The sequence below is a fragment of the Chiroxiphia lanceolata genome, chromosome 21, assembly GCF_009829145.1.
Source record: "Chiroxiphia lanceolata isolate bChiLan1 chromosome 21, bChiLan1.pri, whole genome shotgun sequence".
Taxonomy (NCBI): Eukaryota; Metazoa; Chordata; class Aves; order Passeriformes; family Pipridae; genus Chiroxiphia; species Chiroxiphia lanceolata.
In genome coordinates this window covers 5,238,547-5,257,086 of record NC_045657.1, presented here as the reverse complement: position 1 = coordinate 5,257,086, position 18,540 = coordinate 5,238,547, and the positions used below count along the sequence as shown (strand labels likewise).

At 42.0% G+C, this 18,540-nt stretch overlaps 1 protein-coding gene across 3 annotated transcripts in view; it reads left to right on the top strand.

The window, feature by feature from the left end:
* Positions 1 to 502: 502 nt before the first annotated feature.
* Positions 503 to 18,540, top strand: part of GPR107 (G protein-coupled receptor 107) — a 37,663-nt gene continuing 19,625 nt past the window's right edge. For 2 of the 3 annotated variants that reach the window (XM_032708298.1, XM_032708300.1), the window contains exons 1-14: positions 503 to 648; positions 5,025 to 5,147; positions 5,954 to 6,004; positions 6,267 to 6,355; positions 7,012 to 7,178; positions 8,861 to 8,895; positions 9,119 to 9,172; positions 9,981 to 10,091; positions 11,459 to 11,592; positions 12,503 to 12,578; positions 13,542 to 13,615; positions 14,192 to 14,309; positions 15,280 to 15,410; positions 17,270 to 17,313. In XM_032708298.1, the coding sequence (XP_032564189.1) occupies positions 538 to 648; positions 5,025 to 5,147; positions 5,954 to 6,004; positions 6,267 to 6,355; positions 7,012 to 7,178; positions 8,861 to 8,895; positions 9,119 to 9,172; positions 9,981 to 10,091; positions 11,459 to 11,592; positions 12,503 to 12,578; positions 13,542 to 13,615; positions 14,192 to 14,309; positions 15,280 to 15,410; positions 17,270 to 17,313 (1,318 nt within the window). In that variant the 5' untranslated portion in view covers positions 503 to 537. Of the gene's footprint in view, positions 654 to 5,024; positions 5,148 to 5,953; positions 6,005 to 6,266; positions 6,356 to 7,011; positions 7,179 to 8,860; positions 8,896 to 9,118; positions 9,173 to 9,980; positions 10,092 to 11,458; positions 11,593 to 12,502; positions 12,579 to 13,541; positions 13,616 to 14,191; positions 14,310 to 15,279; positions 15,411 to 17,269; positions 17,314 to 18,540 lie in introns of all 3 variants that reach the window. The other variant, XM_032708299.1, reaches the window with a different exon arrangement.

Here is an 18,540-nt window from a genome sequence, read left to right as displayed (position 1 = left end):
GCAGGGCGTGGAATTAGATGATTTTTAAGGTCCCTTCCAAACCAAACCATTCTGTGATTTGCCTGACCAACTTGTGTTCATCTTTCACACACTTATAGTTATGACACCTCTGCGTATCATTTCCATCTTCCAGGTGGGAAATTACAACAAAAAAAGAACAAGGGTGCTTATCCATCCCAGTCATAGGGAAACCGCTGGAAAACTGTACCATTTTACAGGGTTTGCTGGACACCCGAATGCTTCAATCCCAACCATACAAGACCCAGCGGGTCTTCCAATTCCTAAACGCGGGGGAGCGGGATAGTCTAAATGATGCTTTGAACGTGTAGCAGAGCAGCTGCCGGCAGAGCGAGCAGCGACCCTTAAGGACCCACCCGCCCCAAACCATCCCAATGATCCCCGACAGGGAACGGCCCTCAGGGGGCGGGGGGGGCGTGGGGGGCGTGGGAAGGCGGGTGTCACATGACGCTCCCTCGTCACGTGATCCGCCCTGACCCGGAAGCGGCGCGGGCCGGGGACGCTGACGCTGGAACAAATATGGCGGCCCGCGGCGCTGGGGCCGCTCCGGGGCTGCTCTCGCTGCTCCTGTTCCTGTTGCTGCTCTGCGTCAGCCCCGCCAGCGCCCGCGTCCACCACCTCACCCTCAAAGTAAGGTCTGCGCCGCCCACGGCCCCCCTGGTTCTTTCCCCGGCCGCGCTGGGCTCCCTCAGAGGGGAGTGGTGAGCGCGGCCCGGCCCTGTCCTGCGCGCCTCCCGACGCCTCGGACCGGTCTGCCCACCTCTCCAGCGTCGTCCCGTTGACGGCCCTGACCCTTCTTCCTATTCGCTTCGCTCTGGGGTCTCCCGGTGCGCCTCAGCCCGGCCGGGCCCAGCTGTGTTCTGCTTTTGCCGTTACTCTCCCGCCCCTTGTGCCCCGTGTCCCCACAGCCCCGTCCCTGCTTTTTCAGCCGCGGGTAAAGCGTGTGAAGAGTCCTCGGAACTGCAGTGTTTCGAAGATGGAGCTGCTTCGCGTTCTGTTAAAAGCGAGGCAGAAGGCTGGGTGTGATAAGAGAGAGGGGGAGGCTTCTGAAAGGGGGTTACCATTGAATTTCCTCTTAACTAAGTTTTGCCTTCCTGTCCTGGTCACCGGCCGCTCGACTTTAAAGGGTATTTGGCTGCCTTACTGCCCTTCCAGATGTAGCTGCTTTGCACTGCTCAAGCGATTAGCAAAGGCAGGGGAAACTGGTGCTGGCAGCTTTGTGTTTGGTTCCACGCACTGCTGGGTGTGCTTCGGAAGAGCCTCGTGTGGTGGTGTGACTGTATTTGAGAAAAACTGGTTATTCAGGGCTGTGGATGGGAAGTTCTGGAGGTCACAGTGAACGTGTGCAGCTCCTGTGGTGCTTTGCCCAGAAAGCTGCACACGTTTTCCACGACAAAGGAACTGTGAAACTGGGATGGTGCTTTTAAGGACTTCTGTGTAACTCATGAAGGCTCTGTAAGGCTTCAGAATGATAATTTTGTTTGTCAACAACTTGCAATATTTTGCCAGTAGAAAGGTTGGAAGTGCTTAATAAAGTGGTAAATGTGTTGCTTTGCTCTTGTACCAGTTTAGAGAGTCAGAACTTTGCAGGAATTCCCCTTCAGCTTTTGGGTTACAGTGAGTGCTGGGGGATGTTCAGACTCTGTAGTTGCTTAAAGTGCAACCACATGAGTATTGTTCTGCTTCAGGAAAAGTAAACTTCTCCCTAAACCAGTGAATTAGGAGGTTTGTGCTGGTTACATTATTGTTTTGAGGAATCTGTGACAAATGGTTGAGTGCTGAGGAGTTTCTCCCGGGGGGATCCTTTACCCTTATGTAGAAAACTTTCAAACTTGCCTCGAGCAAATGTTCTCAGCAGCAAACCTTTGGCTTCAAGTCTGTGTTAGGGTGTCTCTTCACTGCCTGGATCAATTACTAAGCCCTGTTTGCTGGTTTTTCCCACCAGAGTGGGGTGTGCTTTTAGTTTTGCAGGTGCTTTGTGCAAGTTGCAACACTGACCCCCCCAAGTGCTGTGAGGAGTAGAAGTGAGTTAATGCCTTTATCCACCCCCTGTATAAACATGAGCTTTATTGTTAGAGCACAGTCTCTCCCTTTCTGCTTCATCCCCTTCTTTACAGCCTTTATGTAAACATCAGGCTCCAACAACTGAGCCCTTTCACGGTGAGGTCTCCTTTCTGGTGTTTTTGCCATTGGCTCCTTCCTTAGTTGTAAGTGTGCCTTGACACTGTGCCAGGCTAAAGGCCTCAGCTTTGTGGGAGTGTGTGATATTAGGTTTCCTCAAACAAGCTGTTATTGCTTAAGTTAGAACAGCTTCTTTCTTGTATCTTTGTAATTAACGTGCTAAGGTGAAGCTGTTTTGTTGTCAGAAAAAAAAAAGCAACAGTCTGTTCAGTTTTCTGTTCTAAAAATAACTATTTTTATACAAATGTACAAAGTAGTTTATTTCTTCTGAGTTAGAGAAGTGGTTTGCCTGAATATTGCTGTTAGACTAACCTTGACAGAGGAGACTCTCTTCCTTAGTAGCAATTGTTGTCAGCCTAATTAGTTTAATGAGACATGGAAAAAAAAAACCTCATTAGTAACCTAACAAAAAAACCCTCCAAAAACTGGATGGTGTGGAAGACTGACAGAAGCAATTTTCTGATGATTCCAGAAGTAGCTGGTTGTTGGAATGTTCCTCTTGACCAAAAATTAAATTTTTTTTGTTGTTGTCTTAACAGTTCAATGCCAGACCATTGAAGCCTTTTGTTTTGCATAATGCAAATTGTCCCAGAGAATGAGGGAGTTGGTTTGAGCCTTTGTCAGACACGGAGTTAAGTTTAATGTTAGTTGAGTAACCAAGCTACAGATTCCAAGAGAAACCTTTCAGCTGGCAACACAGTGTTTAACAACTTGGATGCTGGAGTATTCACTTGTGTGGGTTCACACCTTTGTTGTGAACTTAAACATTTCTGAGGTCAGTAGAGTGATTATAAATAAAAGCTGGGTTCTTTCAACCCCTTAAACCTCCCGGGAGAGGTGAGACCATTATTGGTAAGCCAATGTCTTTAAGCTGTCAATATGTGGAGCAGGAGATGCTCTTGCTGTTGCTTGGTGGCAACTGGTGACAGTGTGTTTGTGTGGGGGATCATGTAAAGCTGAAGGATTTGTGAACTAAATCTGTAAACTCTAAGCACTCAAAGCTGAGATAAAACCGGGGAGGAAAGTGATGTGTGTTGGATATTAATTATCTGGTGGGGGGGAGCATATCAGTAAACTGAGTAAATACACTTAAATTGAACTGAACAGCTCTTGCAAGTGCTCTGGATTAAGAAGCTGTTCATGTTTGCAAGGTGCAAAACACCTTGTGGCTGGGTGACACTTTATCCCCCCCATACTCCCCTCACATAATCACCCAGGCAAATGTTTCTGTGCCCAGATGTGGTTAAATACATGTGCTGTGCTCTGTAAAGAGCCAGTATTAACTTTCTGTTCTGACTGGGAAATTACATCAAAAGCAGTGTTAGAGGAACCAGGTGGGCTCTTGTTTTCAAGCACAGTCAGTGACCTAGAACCCCAAACCAGCAGAGCTTAATGCTCTGTTGAACAAAGCATCTGCTGGCAGTCATGTGTCACTTAACTTTTTTTTTTTCCTCTTCTGAGCATTAAGGGAACCATCTGGTTATTTGCCAGGTTAGCTTGATTCTGTTAGGGTGATCTTATTACAGCTGGATTACAGCAGGTTAGCTGTGTCAGGATTAGTGTCCTGCTATCACAGTGAGTGAGATTTATGCATCAGGAATGTTTTATGCAGAGATGTCAGAATCAATACTGGGGTAGAGGAAGAGGGAACTTTTTGTACTTGTACAGTTCCTAGCTCAGTCTTCCAGGACCTTCTCCAGAACAGTTTGTCAGCCTTCAGCAGCTGACTTCTCTTGTTAGACTACTCTGCAATGTGATTATCTTTTCCTAGAAGAAGCAGGAGGAAGAAACAATTTTTTTATTTTTAAAACACTTGACAAGTTGTCACTAAATCACATTTTCAATTTACTTTTTAATTTCTGTTGCTTTGTTTCTGCTTTTCTTCCAATTAATGACCCAGTAAGTTCGAGGGTCCAGCTGCAGACCTGTTTATTGAGTTATGAATGCAAAGTAACTGGGATATGACCTTTTGTCATCTGATGTGGCAGCTGTGTGTGATGTTGACTACTTTTCATGTGAGATCCTTAAAGCTCATTGTACTTGAACCTTTAGCAGCTGAGCAAGGCAAGGGATCAATAGCTGCACTTTCCTTGCCAGACTGAGAGGAAGGAAATTATTCTGCAGCTAAGACTGGGAGCAGAGGATGATGTTGGAATTTTCCTGCTAGAGAAACTAACCCAAGTAATTCTAGTTTTGGTATTTATTCTACTCAATTTTTTAAATTATTTTTATTTTATGCTAAAAATTATTTGGAGGAAAAGGACTACATAAGAAACTTTCTCATCCACACCATACACGTAGTTTGCCATTGTGTGAGGTGCTTGACTGTCCAAACATTGACCCTGCCTGGCATAGATGATCTGATGGGGTGACAATGCATTTTCTAAACACTTGGCCAAAACCCAGCTCTGGGTTAGGTCAGATCCCTAAAGTCACCTAATGCCTCTTCAGTCTGTTGCAATGACAGTAGTCAGTGTTCAAATAATAGCTGTGTTGATGTATCTACAGTTTCTTTGGGGTTTTTTTAGTAGCTATATGTTGTTTAATTAGATGTTTAAATTCTTCCAGACTTTTCACTTGCATATTTCCCAGTAGTATAGCCAGGCAGTTAGCAGAGACATGTTTAAGTTTTTACTGTTCGGGATATTGGAAAAGTTGGTCCATTCCAGTGAAATATCTGAAGGTATCCTAAAGAAATTTGCTCTTTGAATATTCAGGTGAAACATCTAATTATACAAGTGTCAATGTGTCACACTGCTTTCCCTTTGACTGCAGCTGCAGATGATTTTGCATGTGATTTGTAAACTTGCTTTCCTTTCTTACAGGATGATGTGAGGCAGAAAGTGCACCTGAATACCTTTGGCTTCTTCAAGGATGGTTTCATGAGAGTCAATGTCAGCAACCTTTCCCTGAAGCAACTGAGGGGCTCTGACATGAAGGGTTTATCAGTAAGTTCCTTTGGGTCCAGGGACTGTGGGAAGCCTCCTGTGGAATCCCCCTTGCTCTGGAGACCTTTGGTTGTCTGAGGTGTCAGATCCAAACTGGGGGTGCTGTGGTGCTGTTGGCTTTGCTCCCCTCTGTGAGCCATTGGTGGGGATATGTATATTGAGATTTATCCTTGAGCACTCTCCATTCTGCTTTAAGGATGGACTTTTAACTTATTAGATCTTCTGCTGAACTCAATGCACACATCTATAACTTATATTGAACAACAGCTTCCTAAGCAGTCCTCTGATGTGAGTTTTTTTCATGTTGTGTCCTGTTGCATTGCAGTTCATCATGTGGTCATTGTGTCAGTAGGTTTCCAGAACAGTGACAGTCTTATTTTTAGAGAACTCTAACATTACTTGATGTATTAGGGATTTTAATGGAGAGACTGAAGTGCTAGGTTGGAAAACAGATCTGAGTTCTTACTCTTCTGCACAGTTCAGCTTCCTTATTGCTAAAGGTGTTAAATGTTTTTTGTCAAGCAAAAACACCTGGAACAGTATTGAAATAAGTTGAAAGGTTCAGGGACACAAGGTACTCTAGATGTAGTTTGGTTTTGAATCAATATATATTTTTTTCTTGGTGGATATGGATGAGGCAGCAAGTTTATTATATTTGAAAAATTTTTTTATGTCTGGTTAGATGATGAAAAAAATACCTGGATTCTACCTTAAATGTAGGTTGATTTATTTAGAAAGCAGTATCTTTGACTCTTTCAGTAATGGTTTGGCTTCAGTTTGACAGATTGTTCTCAATTGTCTCCTAGGTGGGGTTCAGTTTGGATCGAACAAGGAATGACGGGTTCTCCACTTACCTGGTAAGAGTAAGACACGTGAACTTGCTCTTCTAAGCTGGGACATCTCATTTCTTCCAACCATCCCATGCTCTGGGAATGGTTGGAAGAAATAAAAAAAAAAAAAGGGGTGGGGGGAGGACTTTAGGCACGGGCAGGATGTGAAGGATAATTTGGTTTTACAACTTGCTGAGCTAAGACTGGTGACCTCTACCTGGGGGGAGGAACATGTCCCATTTCTTATAAACCAGAGGGTGCTTCAGAGATGCTTTGCTCATGTTACCAGGATGAAGAAGTGGATTACTGTATCTTGAGAAAGACACCAGAGCCAGATGTCTCTGTTGTAATTTTACTTCTGGAAATCGAAAGCAAAGTGTGAGTAAATAGTGTACATGACATTTTAAAGTTACATCTTTAGTTGAAGATAATGTAACCCTTGAGATTTTTTTTTTTTTAAGGGCTTGGAAAACTGCTGCACATGTAATTTGCCTTTTTGTTTTTTTAAGGGGTTACTTGAGAGTAAAAGTAAGAAATCTGCAGTGTAAAATGGTCCAAGAATTCTTGCTGCATGTTGGAGGGGAAAGGGAGCATCAGGTGACAGCAGCCTACCTTAATTGTGCTGGAGGAATGAAGCCTTGGGTCACTTTTGCAGCTCTTGCACTGAATGTGCCATTTCATTGTCTTGACTTATCTATTTTATGGAAGGATCTTTGGGGGTGGGTTGCTTTCTCTTGCAAGAATATCTCAACTGTTTGTGTGGAAGCATAGTTTCTAAAGAGACTCTGGTTACCAAAGCTGAAGAACTTAATTTTCTTCTGCTGTTGTTGTATTTGATGTAAAGTGTGACTTTTCCCACAGTTCAGTGCCACATTGCTGTAAGTCACCATCTGGTTCTCGCCTGTTCTCTGTCTACAAAATCAAGAAAGGTTGATTTTCCTTTATTTGTTATGTGTAGGCTGTGACAAATAGCCTCTTTATAAATGTTGGTTTACTTTCAATTTGTAATAAAACCTCTTGGGTTTTTTTTTTAGTGTGAAGGTACGGTTCTCTGCAGAAGCTGCTTCTTTGTTACCTAAAATTTCATTCATATCTGAGGAAAATGTTACTGCCTTAAGTACCAAGCCACTAAAAACTTCTGAACCAAGCAGTGATTCTGATAAAAACCCTCCAAAGACCAATGAAAATACAGATGGCCAAGGTAAGACAACTAAACCTGACCTGTGTGTGCTCTCTCTTTATTCCTCATTGCTGTGCATCCAGCACTGTGTTGGATGTTTTGGGGTCCCCTTGGGCTAGAACTTAGTGCACATCTTGTGTAGATCTGTGCACAGAGCTGCCTTTTGGGCTGGAGTCTCTCCTGCTCAATGATTTGTGTTTACCAGTCCTGTTGATCCAGAAGAGAGAGAATGTGAGTATTGGAGACCTTCAGTGCCTTTAAGGAGGGGTTGACAACTTGGTTGTCTTTTGTCTGGCAAAAAGAAGGCTAAAGAGGGGAATTTTATGGCCACCACCAACTAGTTGAAGGAAGGTTAGGAGGACAATGATTTCAAGCCATATTTAGTAGTGGCACACATTGCAACCAGTTTCTGTTTCCCCTTAAGTCTTGAGTGTCTCAGGAGGGAAAATAAATAAAATACCTTCCCTAGGTGGGTATTCCAGCATTGCAGCAGATCACTTGTGTAGGTTGTAAACCTTTATCTTTTGAGGTTGTAAACACTTTACTAAACAAAACTAGGGCCAATGTGATACAGTATTGACACCAGGCATGCTTTAGTCAGAAGTTGGATTAAATATCTCCAGAGGTCCTTTCCAGCCAATATTTGTACAAGTCTGTATGTCTCTAACGAGTTGAGATCTAGTCTGTCACTTAGGGGAGGGAGAAGTAACTGTACTAGTAATCTTTTCTTGGAGGCACAAATCTTTGGCATCCACACCAGCAGACAAAACAATTTTATAATCTCAGCTCGAATGGGATTAGCTCCTGTTATCCCTTCCTGGCAGAGTTTAGGCTTCAGATCAGACTGTTGAGCAGTCTGATCTGAAATAGTCTGAGTCTGTCTTGGCCTGTCCTGTTCACAAGCTTTGATGCCATTCAAAAGTTTGCACAGCTGTTCTAAGGAGTCAAGAACCAAGGATGGATGGCACTGAAGATAATTGATCTGACAGCTGTAGTTTTGCTTTTTCTGGTGTTAAAAGGTGTAGCATGCACATGGGCAGTGCACTGAGGTGTGGGAGCCGAAAGCAAAGCTTAAGTCTTGAACTTTTGCTTCCTCATAGAATGGGATGTTGGAAAAGCTTCTTACAGGAGTAGAGTGAAACTGTGAACTCGACATGATGCTCTACTGAAGGCTCCTATCAACTCAGGTTTCTTAAGTTCAGAACAGATACTGCCTTGGCAGGTCACCTCTGCTTTTAGTAACTTTGGTTTTTTTGCTGGGACCTTACTTAATGTAAAGCTAAGAAGTTTTTCCTACCCTGGGGTTAATTAGGACTTCCACATGTTTGTCAGGCCATGTATTAATGTCCAGGTTGAGATTAGTCAGTGAGAGAAACAGTACTCAGTCTTAACATTAAAAGTCATGGCTGTACCTACATCTGGTGTTGGTCACCTGCCTCCTGCAGCACTGGCATGGGAGGGGTTGGAAGGGTTTCTGGGGTAGGCTTTGGTAGAAGGTGTAATAATGAGGATGCATTCAGAATGAATGCCAGCTGTGGGAAGAGTTCTGTGAGGGTAAGGAGAGAATCTCTGTTAATGATTATCTAGGAAACTGCCACGCTGACAAGTGCAGAAAGATGTGAGTAAGGTATTGGCAATGTGCCAAAGGTGAGGATGTCTAAATGCAAGCACTCTAAATGTACCATTAATACTTTTATCTCTAGATAAGAAGTCCAAACGCAGTACCACATCCTCCCAGGTAAGAAGCTATCTGCACTTCTCTTTCAGAAAGAATCTGGGGGAATATTCCAGTATAATCAGCAGTGTAAACACGGCCTGAAAGTGGAGAGTATTTGCTGCTGCTCTCAGCCTCCACTGTAAATATACAGAATGCAATTTTCATTGTCTGGTGGATGTAGCCAAATGTGTTGGTTACCTGCTTAAAAAAATCTAAAGGTCTCTTTTCCTTTTCCCAGGAAAAGATTATAGAACAAGAACATCCTGTTCACAACGATGGAGGAACTTACTCATTTCAGGTAGGGTGTCTGTCAGTGCCTAAACTTAATGTGTGCAGACAGTTCCTCCACTGTACTACTTTGGAAAATACAAGTCTGGTGTAGATGTCTCTCTGATAACAAGAGTCCACTCAAAAATTTACTGAGCTAAGAATCAATGATGGAAATCTCTCTGTGTGGGAGCTGCTTTAAAACTGGCTTTGGTGTGATGCTGTTCTAAATATCACAGTCTGTGAGCCTCAGCATATTAAAGTTCACTGTGATGCCACTAGTGCATACAAATTGCTAATAACAAACTGCTGTGACCTGACTGATTCAAGGGGAAGATATTCTGTATGAAACCAGATTAATGCTTTGTTTCAGCAGCCTGGTTCTCTTGTGATGGTTGGTTGCTATAAAGCAACACACTTTAAATTATGTTATCTGACACAAATCTCATTTCCAGAGCTATCACAATTTGCATAGTTGGGGGAGGAACAGAAAAACTCCTTATGCTTCAGGGCACGTATTACCAAAAATTTATGCTTCACCATGTTAAATATATGACAGTTTTTGTTATCTCTTCTCTGTGAATTGAGTTAAACACTGATAGTTAAAAGGCTTGGGAAACCAAGAGTGCATAATCCTAGATAGGTGCAATGATTTTGCATCTGGAATTCTGTTGAAGTTTCCAGATATGCTGATATCCCCTAGAACAGCATGTTTGCTGAAAGGAACCAAGTGACCCCAAATGACTGAATTCTTTCATGCTTCAGTAGAGATGGCTTCTTACCAGGGCAACCCTCTTGTGAATGAGAAGAATGCTGACTTTCCTATTCTTTAATTGCAGTTCTTTTTTAACATCAGCTCAGATAGCCAAGAGGGGCTCTACAGCCTCTATTTCCATAAGTGTGTTGGCAAGAAGGGACCAGCTAATGATCAGCTGCGATTCAGTCTCGATGTGAGTATGGCTTCTAAAGTAGAATTAACTCATTCACTTGGACTGAAAGGTGCAGCTTTCAGCTCCAGAGTGTAACTGAGCCCACACTGCACCAGTGTACATATGGGGTGGGAAGTGATTCAGAGTTGTGCCTCAATCCCTGCAGAGGCATTTCTGAAGGAAGCAACTACTGTAAAAATAATTACAATACTAGTTTTGTAGAAATGTTGGAAAATCTGAAGAGTGACTGTGGGCTGGGTACAGTTATTGTAATGGGATACTGTGATGGGATGGGACTAGATGCTGTAATGGGATGGGAGTTAAAACAACTGTTTGTGTCTTGCTGCACTCAGGCTCACTTTTTTCTTTACATTGTTGCACGTATTAAGGCTCTTGCTGCGATCTAAATTGTTGGTATTTGTGAATTCAGTGTCATTGCTTGTTCTGGCCTAATTAAAGATGTGTTTTTATGGTGTTAAATGCATATTTTAAAGGCAATATGTTCTAACAAATGTCTCATCTCTTTTGATATCCAAGGGTTTGGTCCTGTGTTTGTTTGGGCATTATCACATCTTGGGTTTTCCCCTTTTTTTCTCTTTCCTGTGCTCATGCTGGTGTAAAATGAGCCAGTCTGTTATGAATCCTCTCACTGACTGAGCTAACTCAGCCAGATCAGACCCCTGAACTGCTTTTTACATGGTAGTGTTGATGCTATTGCAAGGGAACCTGTGGGTGATGAAACTTAGCAGCCTTGACTTAACTCAGACTGGGCTACTTTAAATCTGCTGTTGAAGTTGTATGTTTAGAAGATCAACTTTTTTAATTGCTGTTTGATCTGCTGAAGAAATTGGAAAGAGAAGAAAACCTGGTTAACTGACCTGCTTGGATGTACTTAGAGTTTCAGTACTGCAAACTAGTCCTAATGCATTATTTTATTGAAGTCCTTGTACATGTAATCAAGCCACTTGGGGGCATAAATTGGATGCTAAATAATGCTTCTATTTTCTCAGTCACAGAGTAACAGGCTGGCAGCTTATTGTAGATACTGTTTCTAAATCAAAGGTGGGCAAGCTGTGAAGTTTGGGAGAGGGAACAACTATTCTTTAGGAAAATTACTTTGCCTTTCTCAGTTATGTTGCATAACTGAAAAGTTGTTTTTCAAGGAGATTATTCTTGTGGGAGTAATTTTGCAAAATGTTTTGAGAGTCTTGAGGATAAAGAGTTGGGTTTGATTTTTTTTTTTTTCCTTTGAGTCTCATAACAGTTGCTGCTTCAGAAAAGCTCATGTTAAATGGGTGAATTTGATTGTGAACTGTAATTGTTAACTCAGTGCTTTTAAAAAAAATGTCTTTTTTCAACTGTGCACATAACACACCTTTAATATTCAGATAGAAATTACGGAAAAGAATCCTGAAAGCTACCTCTCAGCAGGTGAAATCCCACTGCCAAAACTTTACATTTCCATGGCTATGTTCTTTTTCCTGTCTGGGACTGTATGGATCCACATACTTCGTAAACGCAGGTAAGCAGGTTAGTTGGGTGTCAGTGACAAGTAGGGGCCTACCTTGTTTGTTTTTTATCTTTTATTCCTCCTCTTATAATGCCTAATTCATGAATTTGATCGCTCCAAATATGGCTCAGTATTGTTGTGCTTAATACACACAGTTTATATTTGAAAACTGCTTCTGTCAGTATCCTTGTTGCAGACTGTTGTTATAAACTCTCATGTTAAAAATTCTTCATGCAGTGTACATATTAAACCATATTGTGACAAAAAATAGGAAATTCCTGTAGTTCATGTCTAAAGGAGAACACTACTTGACAATAAATAAGAAAACTTTGATCACTTTTTTCATATGGAAAATGGCTACTTATGGCAGTAGAGAGCCATAAACATGTTGATTGCTGTTGAAAGTTATAGGAATTCTAAATTGAAACCCCTGCTGCTTAATAGTTATAATGTAGCAAAGGAAGCCAGCAGCACCTGTGGTTCTGTTTTGGCTTTTCCTCTAAGTTAGCCTGAAGTTCACTTGGTGGCCTCTTTGTTGGTAGTTTGAAGGTCATTTGGTGATCAGATGATTTGGTATTCAGGGCTTCACCTGGTGATGTGGTGCAGGGACTTGGGCTGAAGGGTGGAGTGATACACATTTGAAGTATGTTTAGCAAATTATCTAACAATTTAAGGTTATATATGCAGGATATGTGTATTAATTACTATTTTTAATTAACCCAAGTATAAAAATCAGGGGTTTAGAACATGTAGTTGAAACATTGTTCAGGATGTTGCAGAAACTGCAGTATTCAAGGGAATCCTTTTACACTAATGGCCAGCTCAGCCTGGGGGTGACTGTTTGATGCTTAAAGGCTTTAAAGAAATCTCTTTTTACTCATGACTTTTAATTGATGCTCCTCCTTCTTTTCTTTCTTCCCAGAAATGATGTTTTTAAGATTCACTGGCTCATGGCAGCCCTTCCTTTCACAAAATCTCTGTCCTTGGTCTTCCATGCGGTACGTGTAATGTCACTGCTCAAGTTGTTCACCTGGGAAAGCAGAAACATGGAATCCAGGGCATGCTCTTAGAGAAATCTGCTTCAGAGAGGAGGGAGAACTGTCCTTAATACTGAAGCATTGGAAATGAGCTGCAGCTCTTTGGTGGAAATGATTCAGTTTTCATCAGCAAATTCTGACTTTAAATACAACTGAGATCATGGCCTGAAGTGTTGAAGCAGCAAGGGTTGAGGGTTTAATGAGCTCCACAGTTTCTGATGTTTTGGCCATCTGAGGCTGGCCTGGAAGCTTGAGCTGTGCTGCTGCCTCAGCTGCATGGCTTGCTATGAATGTTAATAAATAGAAACCTTGATGAATGTTTGTAAAATTCAAGGGCACTACTGTAGGTATATGGTAACAGACCTCACCTTATCAGCTTTAAGACTTTCAATAGATAAAGTCTTGGAAATGTACTGGCTGTGCCTTTCCACTGGAAAGATCTCATAAACAAAGGTAGTGACAAGCATTTAATCCTTCAGTGTTTATGCCAGCCATGATCTTCACCTTCACGTTCGTGGCAAAATAGCTGCTACAAATATTTTTGGAGTTTAATGAAGTGAATTTGGCTTCTAGTGAAACTAGAAAGCCCCTAGTTCAGGGAATGCAACTGAACTTGAACAATGAATGAATAAATAGGTTCCAAATGCAGTTGATTCACTATAGCTAAGTATGGGAGTGTGTGGGAAGGATGTAGATTGTACGAGATACATCTACTAACTATTAAGAAATACAGCAAGTGGAAATGATCTCGTTGCTAAACAAAACTGGAATGTGTTGGGAGGAAGTGATCTCTGAATGTGACAGAGTTGGGTTTGCACACATGGGTTGGAAAATGAAACTTGAAGTGGTTGTCAGGCAGATCTGTTTTACAGAGGGTAGGGTGCTGAAGAGTAGCTTGTTAAGTGCTGTATTTTCTGCTTCCAGATCGACTATCACTACATCTCTTCTCAGGGATTTCCCATTGAGGGCTGGGCTGTTGTTTATTACATCACTCACCTGTAAGTATGTCAGAAGATGGATGTGATAGATTCAGACAATAGAATGAATTGCCTGTGGGGCTGCCTCCCTCCTGAGCAAACTGGGAAATTGTTGTCTTCTCATTCAGGCCACAGTACCAAAGAATCAGCAATCAGCCCTGAGTGAAGGGGAAAGCTTCACTTACAGAGGGCAGCTGCAGAGGATTGGCACTTCTGTGGGTGGAGGAGTAAAAGGATAACAAATGCTTTGCTTTCCTTTGTTCACACTAATATTCAAGTATCTAATTTGCTCTTGGTGTGAATGGTAAGAGGGCACAGCTGCCTGTGTTTGCTGCTGTTCACCATGGTGAATGGATGACTCCCCCAGGAAAAGATTGCATTTAATGACAATTGTGAATGAAGCCTAATACTGCTCTGTGGTACACAGTTGTAGGCAAGTACATCTGCTTCACTATTGTGGGATGGATAAGTGCTTGCCAAAATTATGAATAGCAAAGCATTTGTTTGGGTTTGTGGCTTTACTGGCTGTGGGAGAGAACCTGGGCAGAAGAGGAAGTGTGATAAAGTCTCTCACTGCAGTGTGTGTTTCTCTTGCAGACTGAAGGGTGCCCTTCTGTTCATCACTATCGCCCTCATTGGCACAGGCTGGGCTTTCATTAAACACATCCTGTCAGATAAAGACAAAAAAATTTTCATGATTGTCATCCCACTTCAGGTGAGGACTGAGGAGTGTCGATATTTCCTGTCTTGTGGGAGAACTGCTTTTGTAGACTGGAAAAGGCTGTGAGAACTTGACATAATATCACATATTTACTGCTTGTAATGGTTACAGTATAAGTTGAGCTGGAATTTCCTGGGCTATAAGTTACTTCTGTAATATTCCCTATTTTTCCCCTCTATACTGAGCATGAGGTAATGCTGATCAAATAGTTTCAGCAAATGAACAAGTGGCTGTATTCATGCTGGGACAAAATTTGGGCTGGATAACAGTACTAAACTACAATGCAGAGAAATTAAATGTAAGCTGTTACTTCTGAAATGTCTCCTGAGTGACTTCTGGAAATAAAAATGAGAAAACCAAGACTTGTAGGCCTGGTGGGTCTGAGGGAAACATTCCCAGTGTGTTCAAAGTGATCAGTCTCCTGGTCCAGGAACTGAAGTACACAGGAGAGCAGCACTTCTGTTTTTTGTAGATAGAACAGTTTTTTGACCTTTCCTGATGAAATCCCTTACCCAAGTGCAAAACCAGAAGTATAGAATTAGTGTTTGAGGCTCTTACAGAGCTCAGGTGTGGAGTACAAAAAATGGTTGATGACCTGTCTGAATTATTGGCTTAATTTAGAATTATGTGCTTAAACTATTGTCTGTATGTGCTTCTGCAGAGTCCTGCTTCTATATATAAAAACAATCAGATTTTGCTCTCTTTTTCTCTACTGATATACAGATCAGTAGATTCAGCACAGTATGTAACAAAAGAACTATTTTCTGAACGTCAGCAGGAATAAGCCCCCATCAGTTTTATTTCCTGTAAACCTTGTGAAGATGTTGCTGAACGTGTGACTTCTTGACGTAGAGCTGCAGAAAAACTATTGATGTTACTGAATGGGCTTTTGCTGAGCTGGCAAGACACATCTGGTGTCTCCTTGGGAGGTTTCTGAAGCCATGGAACGTGTCTGGTTGTGCAGGTGCTGGCGAACGTGGCGTACATTATCATAGAGTCGACAGAGGAGGGCACGACTGAGTATGGCCTGTGGAAAGAAATCCTTTTCCTGGTAGACTTGCTGTGCTGTGGAGCCATCCTGTTCCCAGTGGTATGGTGAGTTGCTGTATGTGTTGTGTGGTTGCAGAGCCCTGGTGGCTTGAGCTGTTTCTGAATTAATGGGCACTGACAGCTCGTTAGAGCTCCAGATACTGCAAAGCAAAAGGAGTCAGTGGTCCTGTGGAGTCAAGCATTCTGTTGTCTTTTTTTTAAACTTTATAAGCTTTGACACTTCAGTCTAGTGTTGTGGAAGACACTGGTTTGGGGGATGTTAGTGGGGATAAGGTAAAGTGGGTAGTGATGTAAATGTGACCACAGTGCAGGCTGTAAGTGCTTTTGAAACTTGGAATTTTGCACAAGTGTTGATTCTCTAAATTGAAAGATGGGATTTTGCTTCGCTGACTGAGATTAGAAACTAGACTGCTAAATTTTAAGACAATACTGTTGTCTAAGATCAGGGCTGCCTTCAAGCAGAGTAGCTGCATGTTTATTTGACTGTTGAGAAGAAATAATCCCACAGGGAGCATTTCCCCGCCCTTCCTTCCACTCTACTTGGCAAGGAATAATGTTGGTTATATAAAACCCGACCAAAACACAGATAATTCAGATAAACACTATTGTTGCTTCTTGCCAGTTAGCCAGAACATTTATCTTCTAAATGCATTTTGTCTTAATTGGATAAACAGCTGGGTTTAAAGGAAGATATGAAGGAGCTTCTGCCTCCTTGGTTAGTAAACACAGAATATTCTTTTTTCTTCAGTATCTCTGTTTTTTTTCTGAAATGCAAAATATATGCAGAATGTATACAAATGTCTGGTAACATGTCATCTCTCCTGATTGTGTAACTCTAATTTTTTAGATAACTCTGTTGCTCAGTAGATGGAAATAAGCTTCAGCTTGACTTGTGATGGTGGGTTTCAGCTGTCCTTCCCTTCCCCATTGTATTCTGTGGAAAGGCTGAGCCCTACACAGTCCTGGTGGCCTTCTGCCAAAGTTGGGAAATGTATTCCAAGAAATCTGCCCTACTCACTTGTCCTTTCCTCCTCTCCAGTCAAAATGCTGCAGCTCTGAGATTGAGATATTTGGGTATGGCAAATAAAATTGCAGGGATAATAACTTTACTTGTAGTCAGACTCTGATTTCCTATGATAGAAGTGACTTCTACAGTTGCAGTTCTTGCTGCCTGGTGCTGAAATCCACGTGTCCAACCCAGTGATAGGCTGGTGCAAAACTCACTTTCCATGAAGGAACTGTATTTGAAGAAGAAATGCATTTGGGTGACCTGTCCCATGACTGTTTAAAATGTGCAGCCAGTGTTCCTGCATTGCCATGGTGCCAACATAAACTGGCAGTGAAGCCCCTGACATAAAATCCTGCCCCTTTTTCATCTGCATAGTGTCACTGCAGCTGGTGGGATGATTCATGTGAGCAAGGTGACTAAGACTTGGCCCCTGGATTTCCATTCCTGCAGGGTAGTTTCTGTTACATAAGTTGCCTATGTAGATGTGTAAGCTGTAATCAACTATTTAAATGAAAAGAGCTTAAAAGAGCAGTAAGATGCCAAATGCTTGGCAGTTCTCTGAAGAGTGGCTCAGCTTAATTTTACAAGTGGAAAGCATTATGCTGGAAAATGCCCCAGTTTCTCACTCTGCTCTCTCCCTCCCTCCCACAAACCTTTCTGTAGGCTGAAGTGGGCTTTAGCAATCTGCTTTCTTAATCCCAAGGAAACAGAGATACTCGAGCTAACTGCCTGAGCTGGGGGCATGAGGGTGAAGTGTGTGCAGTGCCAAGCACAGCTAATTCTGATCACACCCCAACCATAAAGAGCTAACAAAACTTGTCAGTGATCTAGAGGACTACAGTGGAAAGGGAGTATAAAACTTATAGCTAATCTATTCTTTATTTTTATTTTTCAGGTCAATAAGACATTTACAAGAGGCTTCAGCAACAGATGGGAAAGGCAAGTAATCTTTTTTTTTATGCCTCATGTCATAATGCCAGAATTTCAAACATGTGATGCTAATTTAAAATATGTAAACTAAAACTATAAATCTACACTATTTTAGTGTCACTCTGCTTTTCCTCAGTGGGCTCATGGGAGTAGCTTTTGGAAAATGACCTTTTTCATGTATTGCTTTGACTATCAGAGCTGCTATGTGTAACTCCTTCTCTGCTGCCTGCACAGCTCTGTGCTTGAGCTAAACATGACATCTAGAGCAAATCATCTTGACAGATTTGCCATTTTTTTTCTCACTTGAATGTTCAGGAGCAGAACTAGAAATGAATTCCAGAACTGCTGACTATTAGTCTAACTAGACCCCCTTATTTCAATCTCTGCAGAACTCTGTTCCTGGCAGAATAGAGGGAAACAAACCTCATTATGAAACAAAACCTAACTTGGCACTCAGTGTAGCACAGTTCTTGACTTGTCCATGTTTGTACAGCAGCTCCAAGGGCTGCTAGTGGGAAGTGGAGTGATGTTTATTGTAGCAGTGAAAATGAGGTGATGGATGGAAGGCCAGCCCAAGTACAGCTGCTGCAGTGTATGCTTTTCCTGCCTTATCTGCTCACTTCTGAATTAGTTCCTCAGATACAAGCTATGGAGTATACTCTGATTTCCTTGGAAGCAGGCAGCCATTTCAATCTTCTGTCATTTGGTGACTTATTCTTCTTGGAAGCTTCTTTTGTGGAAGGTCATTTGTTGGCACCAGTTTTGTCCTTTAACTCTTTTCTTTCTGGACATGTATTCCCAGGTCTGGATACTTCTTCCAGCCATTTCCTTGGCTTTCACTGCCACTCTTGCATTTCACTGCTGGTTATCTCTGTAGGTGAAGTATAAGGCTGGGTACTGAACTCAGCTCTGTTCAGACCACAGATTAGGCTTTTTTTTTTTTTTGCCATCTGTTAAATTGAAGCCATACTTAAAATGAATTTGGGGTTTTTTTCATGTTCTGAGCTGTTTAAAAAAAAACCCCACCAATAACAACCCTCTACACACACAAAAAACCCCCCTCCAAACTTAAAGGTGGAAAATTATTAATTTCTAATAGAAACAAATGTAAAAAAAGGTCAGTTTTAATAATGTAACATGAATGCTCTTGGTAGATTTATTATCAGTGTGTTCACTTGGGTCCAGTGACATTCGCTGATGAATTTGTTATATGTTGTGCACTGAGCATATGTTCTG